The sequence below is a fragment of the Motacilla alba genome, chromosome 1, assembly GCF_015832195.1.
Source record: "Motacilla alba alba isolate MOTALB_02 chromosome 1, Motacilla_alba_V1.0_pri, whole genome shotgun sequence".
Taxonomy (NCBI): domain Eukaryota; kingdom Metazoa; phylum Chordata; class Aves; order Passeriformes; family Motacillidae; genus Motacilla; species Motacilla alba.
This window is the reverse complement of record NC_052016.1, coordinates 90,277,849-90,288,355: the sequence shown is the minus strand read 5'-3', so window position 1 is coordinate 90,288,355 and position 10,507 is coordinate 90,277,849. Positions and strand designations below refer to the sequence as shown.

The window sequence follows — 10,507 nt, the reverse complement described above, 5'->3', positions numbered from 1 at the left end:
AACACAGGACTGCTCAACCCACCTGCCATAACTTATTTTCAGGATGTTTGGTGCAGCTCCTATTCTCAAGCCTTATTTTCCTCTTTCTTTTCTTCTTTCTTCTTGCCTGCCTGCAGGAAATCTGTTTTTGACATCTGGCCATCAGGAAAAGTTTTCATCTGGTTTCTGCTGACACATAATGACTCTCTAGTCTGTAGTTGAATTTTCATTTATCCAGGTGAAAATCTGGTTTATAATCTACGTCATCTCTGCAAGGAAGAAAAAATTACTCCCCAGGCACTATGTAAAGCTATATTCTGCTGAGGGGAGTGGTTCTTCTATGTGTAGTCTACACATTGGTGAAAATGACCTGTTGATACTAATCACATACAAGCAGCATTGATACTGTAATAGGTTAATGTGGGAAAGTCTGTTTCCTTAAATAAACTGCTCACCATAGTCCTGAGAAATGAGTAACTTCAAGCAATGCAGCTGTATTTGCAAACGTTGTTGGCTTTCCTTTCATTGTATGAGATGTTTTGCTGTATAAGATTGAAATAAATGAGTCAACCTAACCTTTTCAAGTGTCAGTGTGGTTTGACTCTGAAAAGCAGTTGGGTGAGTGTTGTGGTGAATTCACAGTGCCTGTGCATTATGCATTAATGGTAAAATACCATGCTACTTTTATTCTTTCTTTTATAAAAATACAACAACAAAGAAGAAATATAATAAAAAAACCAAAAACAAAGCTTAGCGCATTCTTTACAAAAACAACTCCCTTACTCCCAAACCAACTTTGGTGTATGCTCTAATTCGCGTACAGAAATATTTCACATTCACTGAGAATTGCAAGTCTTTGGTTAACCATAGTACAACCTGAGAGCAACTGTTCTAAACCTATCCCTTAGTCTTATGCAGCAAGGCTATTTCCAGGCTAACCCTGTTTGATTTGCTTCAGTGCCTTCTTGAATCAATTCAGTTCCTTAAGCACTTCCATGACCACAAAATCCCGAAATGCAGCTCAAGTACAGCTTGAGTTCTGTCACTGGAGCAAGGTATTTTGAGCATAGCCTTTCAAAAGGAAAAGTTTTCTGTGCCTACTCATGAGTTTCACAGGTGTGTTTCTTCTGGGCATATCTAAAGCTAAAAAACACTTTCCTGCCTCTGCAAACTGACCCTTACTCCCTCTAACCCATCCATAGGTCCGCTTGACATCGATCTGGCTGACATGGTCCTGCCAGAGAATAAACTTTCCCTTCTGTTTTCTAAGCTGTCGCTGAGAAGTACCTTAGGGTGGAACAATTGCATGAATTTCTGGTAAAATTCTTTCGATGCAAAATAATAAATGAAGGGATCTATGCAGTTGTTGAAGCAACTGAGGCACAAGGTGAGCTTGTAGGCAGGGTACAAACTGCTGCTGTAAAATAGGCGGCTGATCATATGTGCAAGTAGGATAAAGTTATTGGGGGCAAAGCAAGTGATGAAGGACAGAAGGACAACTGTCGCCAGGTATATGGATCTAGTCTTTTGCTTATTACCATATCTGTTTGATTCCTGAATTAGCTTCCTTATGATACCAATGTAGCATCCAACTGTTACAACAAAAGGGATCAAGAACAGCACAACAAACAAAGTGAGGAGAAAGGCTACCCAAGCTGCAAAGCTGGGCAGCATATCCCATTTAAGGACATCAAAACATGTTATGATCCCTAATTCTTTTACTTCATAGGTCAGGTCTGCAGTTTCTAGTGGGAAGAAGGCTAGTAGCAAGAAAAGCCACATAACTAGGCAGGCAGCCAAGGCATATCTTTTTTTTCTCCACTTCATCAACTTCAAGGGGTGTACCACACCCATGTACCGCTCCATGCTGATGAAGGTCATGGTCAGTATGGAAGAATACATGTTGGAATAGAACATGACTGTCACAAGGCTGCAAAGAGTCTTGCCAAATGTCCAGTGATTGCTTTGGAGGTGATAAATAATCTGGAAGGGGAAACAGCTGGCCAGCATAAGGTCCGTGATGCTTAAGTTGATCATGAAAATAACAGAAGGTGTTTTGGGTTTGATGTGGCAACAGAGCACCCAAAGGGAGAAGAAGTTGCCAGGGATGCTGACCAGAGCCACCAATGAATACACAACTGGGAGGGTGATGGAGACTGTTTTATTCTGGAGCATTGCCAGTGTCAAAGCATCCAGGTGGGATTCGTTTTGAACCATTTTTCACAAGTGGATTGTTGATCCCTGTAAGGCAGCTGGATCATATCATGAACACTTGGCTTGAAAACCTAGAGGAGAAATGTCAAGTGAGAAAAACAATATGTCAAAGCAGAAATTTAGGACATGAATCATGTATTAATGAACTAAAAAAATTCTTTTGTTTGACAGATTTTCCTTGAATGCACTCAGTCCATTAAAACTACTTTCTGAAAAGTCTTGCTTCCCTCCAAATCATCATAATGTTTTACCAGTCTGACTTCTTCCTATCTTGGAGCAGCTACCTTTTCCCTGGTGAATGGTTTTCTGATCAGAGAAATTATTAGAAATTAGAATCACAGAATCATTAAACTTGAAAAAGACGTCCAAGATCATGCCACCTTTGAGAAAACATCACCATGTCAATTAAATCATAGCACTGATTGTTGTTAACCAGAACCCCTGAGTTCTTCTCCACTGGGCAGCTTCCCAGCCACTCTGCCCCAAGCCTGTAGTGCTGCATGGGATTCTTGTGACCCAAGGGCAGGACTTGGCATTTCGCCTTATTGAACCTCACACCATTGACCTTGGCCCATCAATCCCTCTCATGCAAATTGCTCTGTAGTCTATTCATTGTCACACCTCCTATGTTACTGTAACGTAAAGAAAATCACATATCACAACTTGAAATTCAGTTGATGTCTGCGTGAGAACTCTAGTCCATAGATGGTCCATGAGCTAAATCCATTGTATCCACTCTAGATGTCATAACCTTGATTTCTGTAGTGCACAGTATCTTCTGACATTTCCCACCCCACAAATAAACTGTGATACATTTCAAATAAGGACTGGATTTTAATTTTTTTTTTCTTTTTTTTCAACTTAGGGAAAGGAGAACATGCGTTCAATGACTCTTGCTGTATTTATAATATCAAGAGAATATAAGGAAAGAAACATAAGAACCAGGGACAGATTGCAATTGCTTGGACGGGTTTACAGGCTAGAGAAGCCCTCTTCTACCAATAAAAAAACTTATTGAGCTTCAGTTTCTGCAAAATGTAAGTTATTTAAAAAGGTTCTGTTTGCAGCTGTCTTATTTGCATAATCTGTAATTCTGTAAAATTACTTTCAGTTTTGCAGTCTGCAAAGCAGTCCCATGCTTTCACTGTCTGCTTTTCATAGATCTTTCTTGGCAGCTGCAATAGCTCATGGTTTAGTGTATTTATTTTAAGCAGCATGGAAGCATTCAGCAGCTGCAGGAAAGACCCCACACCTCAATGTGTGCTTGCCTTCATTAAGCTGCAAGTACAGGGAGGCAATTTCACAAAAGTACAACACTGAAAAAGTGAAGAAATGGCAACAAGTGCCCAGAAAGGTAGAGGATAGATCTACAGTAGGTTCTGCAAAGAGTTACAATAAGGACTGAAGAGGTGCCGGGCCAAGTCAGCCAATAACTGTGGGCACATCTCTACTGCTTAATTACATTCAGAGAGTGGGTTCAGGCAGACTCCTGCTTGTGGACTCTCATCATCTGCATGGTTTATTCCAAACATCTTGTTACAAGACAGCTCTGCTGTAGGAGGTTAGATTAAAAACATAGGTGCCAGTTGGTGTCACTTAACCTGATACCTTGTTTAAAAAGAACATTAGTTTTTGTGGTCATAGGCCATGAGCAGTGTAACTGGTCAGTTCCTCAAACTCTATAGCTGGAAATAATAATTCTGACAAAAAACTGTGCTTTCTGAGAGAGGCTTTTACTGAAAAACTTGTATTCTGAACCATTGATGATTACTGAGACCTGGCAAATGTGAAGTCTCTACTGGAGGCTGCAGTGCAATAAAGTGATAATCAACTGAGAAAAATTTGAGTGCAGATGCAGAAAAAGGTGCAGCTACACCAGCAAGCAGCTCAGTGGTGGCTTATTAAAGTTCTTTCTTGATCTGATATATTTGACATAGTGCTTTAAATGTTAGCTAAAAATATTCAGAAGTGGTGAGAGTCAGTATCAAGAAAGTTGTATTGATTAATGTTGCTTCCAGCTGAGTTGTTGGAATCCTAGATAAAGGAACAAGAAAATAAAAATTGCAAAGAAATCAGAGATGGACATATATCATGCCCATGACACAGAGGAAGCATGTTTCAGATAGTGAAGTGATCATCATATAGGCACAATTGCAAAAAGCCCTTTGAGCCAAATCTGTTGCAAATGAAATTCAAATCTTATCAGGGGAGTTCTATCAAGAATGAAAATAATTCTTCATTTTTCAGGCTAACTTGAAAAAGCACTCACTGTCACGTAACTCTTGGAAAAAAAGCCTTTATGTTTTCTATTTCAACTCATCTGTCTGAGACTTAGCATAGTAGATGTTTATTCATTAAGTCTCTTGCCTCAAAAATCCTGCTCAAGTACCATCCCTTTGGGCTTAACAACTCTATACTTCTCAAAACAAACAGAAGGTTGTTGTCTATATCAGAGTTACCACAGAGCTCTAGTAATATAGAGCAAGTGAAAGATATTTGCTATCACAGGCCCCTAGAGGCTATTCCTATAGAAATTACAGGTACTTGAGAAGGTAGGAATATAGGTGAAAATTTCCATTAAATCTATCACACTGGTCATAAAGCTATCTAATATGTCTCACATTTTGGTTTGTGTTAATCTCAAATGTATTTTCTTCTGTACTTGCTTCTTCTGAGAGAACATCTTGATAAGAAGGAGATAAAAAATGCATGCCTAGGTGCTGCCAAACGCAAAACAGAGTCAGCATTCACAGCCTGACTAAAGGCGAATTTTATGCACTCATGGAACGCTACTGTCAGTAAAACATAAGTGCCTCCAAATGCAGGCACCTCTTGAATTGGAGTTGAAAGACACCAGACTTACTGATTACGTGCCTACAAGAGCTTTCCAAAAAGGGTAAGTCTCCTTGAGATCGTTTTTAGTAATGACAATATGCATCACAAGGAGCAGAAGAAGAATGATGGGTGATTCCTTTCGAGTCTTCTGCAGGGGAGAAAGGGGCATGCAAAGCACACAAGACTGATGTCATTCATGAGAACAAATAGCCTCTTGAGGAAATGTGGAGTATAGAAAATCATCCTCCCAATTTTGTCTTTCCTTTTGCCAGGTTCTCTGACACTAATCCTGAGTTCCTTGTCAGGAAAGCCCAGACTAGAAGAAATTCCTGCTCTAAGTCACCCTTACTTGTAATGATTTGCTTTTTAAATGCCAAGGTGTGTTGGGTTTGGCTGGAATAGAGCCAATTTTCTTCACAGTGGCTGGTATGAGACTATTTTTTGGATTTGTGCTGAACACAGAGTTGACAATAGAGAGATATTTTTGTTATTGCTGTGCAGGGCTTACACAGAGCCATCACACTGCTTTTTGTAGTGCCATGCTGGCAAGGAGGTTGGGGGTACATGAGGGGCTGGGAGGAGACACATACAGACAGGTAGCCCAAGCTGACCAAAGGGATATTCCATACCTGTAACATCATTACCTGTATATAAAGTAGAGGGAAGAAGGAGGAAGGGGAGACCATTTGGAGTGATGGTGATTGTCTTCTCAAGTAACCCTTTCATGTGATGGGGCCCTGCTTCTCTGGGGATGGCTGAACATCTGTCAGCCCATGGGAAACAGCAAATTAATTCCTTGTTTTGCTTTGCTTGTGTGCATGGCTTTTGTTTTCCTTATTAAAATGTCTTTGTCTGAACCCACAGTTTTTCTTCCTTTTACCCTTTCAAATCTCTCCCCAATCCTGCCTAGGGGGGAAGGTGAGCAAGTGACTGTGTGGGGTTTGGCTGCTAGCTACACTGAAACTACAACAGCAGATTAAGCTGCTGGAACCACAATGTACCACTCCCATTGCTGCGTCTGTTGGGGTTTAGTTAATGCTGTGTTTACATTTTCATCTTGTTCAGGGTAACTGTGTCCTTCCTCCACTGCACCCACAGTCTCTGTCTGTTTCTTGTGGTTTAATTTGTAAATGTGATACATCAAGAGAGAAACGAATCCCTCTTTAGAGGTTTAAAATTAGACTCCTCTTACATTTTATGAGCTTTTTCCATCCAACTTCAGCTTTTCAACAGAATTCAAATCAGTGAAGCTTGCATGGATTTTAAAACATCCACCCTAAGCTATGGTTTCATATGCATAATTTTTCAAAATATTACTCTGTTACATATATTTCCCTATTAGAAATACATGTTTTTTTCTTTAATTTTGGGACTCCTATATTTTAAATACGACAGACCAATGGACATACTGAAACAAAAACTAAATAAGGATTCTTCAAGTGGCATGATCCAGTCTTACAGACATTTACATCAGTCCTCAAGCTTGTGACATAGAAGGAGAAATGTTAAGCTTTTCTGCTTGCCTGATTTCTGAAACATTTAGTAGATGGATGTATATTAATCTCATATTAAGTACTAAGCCTCTGGAGTAATGCTCACTAAATCCATGTAGGATTTTATTTGCTACTCTTTGTACTCACTGGCTCATGGCACTCTGCACAGAAAACTCACTTGGAAATTCAGTGGCATCATGTTTTCATCCAAGCTGCAACCATAAGCTAAGGTGACAGCTGCTTAATGCTTTTCTGATAGGAATTGGGATTTCTTTCCCTTCATTTGACAAAAGATGATGAACAAAACATTAAAGGGTGTACTGAAAATCAAACAGTAAAAAAATCACAAGATATGTGTTGCTTCTTTGCTGTGGAAGAGGAACAGTAGAGATGTCTCTATTTTTAGAGAGCTGCTAAATTAAGCTGATGTGATTTCTCTCTTACATCTATTGTCTTCCTGTTGTCAGCGTCAAGCACACCTGTGAAAAAGACTGAAAAGCCCTTGAGTGAAGTCAAAATGAAAATTGCCAATTTATAAAAAAATTGAGATTTGCTGTGTGATTGAGATGGAAAAATAACTCTTAAAATATATCTTGTAGCAGAAAGCCTTTCAAAACTTATTGTGTTTCATAGTTTTTGGTTCATTACCTGTCAAAGCACTATTGCATAGGGGAAAAAAGTTCTTATTTCATAAATTATTTTACATTGTTTCACTTTTATAAAGACCCTTCTAGGTGAAGAATGTAGGATGGCATGTTTCAGATTTACAGGAAAAGCAAGCTGAAATGCAATTTCAACTCAATTGCAAATAGATTTAGAATGAAGCAAAGTGAAAGCACAGATTTGATTGTAAGCACTTAGGAAAACCCTATGAATAGTTTTTCATCAATGCAAGTGTAGCTGAAGAATGTATTTTGTTTTTTCTTAAAAGACTGCTTTTTAGTATATTTTAATTTTAACATAATTCTTTACTTACTCAGTTTGATTGCAAAGCACTAACAAGAGCTAAAGGGTTAGGATAGTTTATGTCTACCTAATGGTAGATAAAACTAGACACAATTTGGGGGTTCTCAGTACGGAGTGTTCCTGCTGGGTTTTCAACCCCTCCTGGACTGTGTGAATTACTCCTGAGATGAGTAAAAGCCCATAAAACAAATGCTTAGTTTCTATTGTAGACTGAGTGTGAGGAGAAGAAGGAGTCAGGAAGGTAAAGAGCCAAGAGTCAGTAATCTTGAGCTGTGGGAAAAGTGACAAACACTGATATTTCAATGAAGTAAGGGGTTTTAATTTGAAGAACAAGAAGAAAAAGTGCCCTTTTGTAACACATCTCAAGTACAGTTCCTAAAGCATCATTCATGTGATTCAGAGAAACACTTCTGCAAATGTTCAAGTTCACCAAACTGAGCAATGTAAATGAGTTCATTGCTGTCTGAATGTTTCCTAAAGAGAACATGGGTCTTACCGAAAGGGGCTGCAGGTTTCATACTGATGGTTCTTTCTCACCCTTGCAAAAACTTTCATGCAAATTTTAGCTTGCAGTGTTACATCTCTACATCTCTAAAAGCCAAGAGTTTGGTTCACTCAGTGAATATGTGAACCTAAGTCTTCTAAGAAATTTCTTTGTATTTGGACTTCCTTGTTCTTTTAGCCAATTTGTTTTCCTATTGTTTTGTTCTGAGTATCACTATTACAAAGGTCAGAAACTGTTGCCAAGCCTAGTTATGTTATCACAAAGGCATTATTTGATGTTTTAGCTTACCTTCTTTTAAGAAGAAATACATTTGGGAAGTGACACTTCTACTCTCTGTGCACTTGCGTGTGCAAGTATTACTGAGCAGAGAAAACAAAACTGAAGACGTCCAACTAGCTGTGATATTCCTGACCTCCCATGCCATTTAGCTTTAAAAAAACCCTGTTGTCTATTGTTTTTCACCAAAGATCACTCAGATAAAGGACATAAGTAAACCATATGTATACCTTCACTGCAAAAGCTGGCATATATTTTACATTGAAAAAGTTAAGTTATACTCATTATATTAATCAAAAACTCTTTCATACGCAAATGTCAGTCTTTATCTCAGTACACACAGTCAAAGTAAACCCTATGGTGGTTATAGCTCTGACCTCAAATTATCAGGGCAAGGTATAACAAGAGTGTCTTCTCTCCACAAGGATTTCATATTGAGAGGTTAAAAACCCCTCTGTTTTTTCAGAAAGAAAATATAGAAACATTACCAGCTTTCATGTAGTAGGGAGGTACATACCTGTTAGAGCTCATTAGCTGAATCAATCTAGAGAAAAACTGCTTTATTCAAAAGTGAATAAAAATAATACTGTCATTTCTGCCTACTAGGGAGTGCTCCTGTTCTCCAGCCTGACAGAGTAAAAGCAAGCATTTTCCAAGATTGAACCAAACATTTGTTACCATGAAATTTAAAAAATACAGATGAGAGGCAAAGAAACTCCACAAGCAAATACTGCACCAAATCTTCAGAACTAGCTAAGTAGTAAAATTAAATGTACATATCTACTTTCAGATTTCCTGTGTCTGTCCTGGACTATGCAGTTTTGCTGATAGTTGAATTTTAGTTCACTTGAACCTTCACCTTTTCTAAGTATAGATCAGCAAGGTCAGGATTCTCTGCTGGTGTTAACAACATTCACTCTAATTTAGGTAAGATTTGCATAAACACAGCCACTGTCATCTGTGTCTATGAACCAGTTCAGAGCGAAACTCATCAATGTGGTCTTTAAAAAACTTTATTTCTGCAGTAGTCAGGTTCTTGGAAACAGTAAGTCTGTGGGCCAGTATTGTCAAAAACCTCTCAGCATCTGAAGTTTGATTTTACAGTTCAAGTGCTACTTAGATTACAAAATAAATCAGTTTGCAGTTTTCTTTACCAGTGAACAAGTCAGCCTATAAAAATATTGTGCACAAAATCTTAGGTCAGTTAAAACCCAAGTTGTGTAACTCTACTGATAAATTTTGTAGGCTAGTGTAAATTTCAGTAAGAGTAAGTATCCTAAATTTGAAGAGGTTCCTAAATTTGAAGAAATGTACTGGATTTAAAGAGGTTCCAATTTAGGGGCTAATAGGTAGAATAATATATATATGTTGATCTTTCCTACACAAGCAGACTTTGTAAGCTCACTTTTTTGAAGACTGATATTTTGAAAAATATTAGCAAAGCTAATGCAACAGAAGAGTTCAACATATCAGCTCAAGAATTCATTTTATAGGACATAGAGTCCTCTGTGATCACTGCCCATATGCACACTCGTATTTCCCAATAGCACAAGGTAACTTTCCTCTGGGTGAAGCCATGCTATTTTGTACAGGGAGGAAGAGCCATGCAAGCAGTTCCTGAAACTGCTGATTCCTGGCAAGGAACCTTCAGTTAAACACGCCACAGTGTTTGTCAGATGGTGCAGGGCCATGAACAATCAGCTTGTAAACCTCCCTTTAACTCCTCTGGCAGACATCCTGCATAGTGTAGAGTTATCCTGTGCCAGAGGGCCCTCCTGCAGTACCTTGGCCTTGACTTAATGGCAAGATGAAGAAACATGTTTTTATAGAACTGTGATGAAATTGCCTGATCTAGTTGAAATTTAAATAACACATGAACTGGTTTCCTTTATAACTTTAAGTTTTAAATATTGTCTGTATCCAGGATTGACAGACAATGGCTTCTGGCCATCAACTACTTCCCTCTACAAGTAATTGCTTCAAATAGCTGTTGTGAGAGTCAGAGGAAAAAGTGTGATCAATAATTTCCCTTCCGACCTCAAATTCCAGGAAAAGCATGTAACACAAGGCACAAGGCATTTGTGGTAGACAATATGACAGATTCCTAACAGAGAATCCCTCAATCTTCAGAAACTTGGTCTTACACTGAATCTGTGCGCTCCAACTGGCATTTTGCAGAAAACAAATATATCTAAGTATACACTCATAAAAGCACGTGTATATATATATATATTGTGTT

At 38.5% G+C, this 10,507-nt stretch overlaps 1 protein-coding gene across 13 annotated transcripts in view; it reads right to left on the bottom strand.

Annotated features, from left to right (window-relative positions):
- Positions 1 to 642: 642 nt before the first annotated feature.
- The window catches only part of P2RY8 (P2Y receptor family member 8), a 55,116-nt gene continuing 45,251 nt past the window's right edge, over positions 643 to 10,507 (bottom strand). For all 13 annotated transcript variants that reach the window (XM_038144206.1, XM_038144179.1, XM_038144169.1 and 10 more), the window contains one exon: positions 643 to 2,264. In XM_038144206.1, coding sequence (XP_038000134.1) covers positions 1,123 to 2,196 — 1,074 coding nt within the window. In that variant the 5' untranslated portion in view covers positions 2,197 to 2,264 and the 3' untranslated portion in view covers positions 643 to 1,122. The remainder of the gene's footprint in view (positions 2,265 to 10,507) is intronic.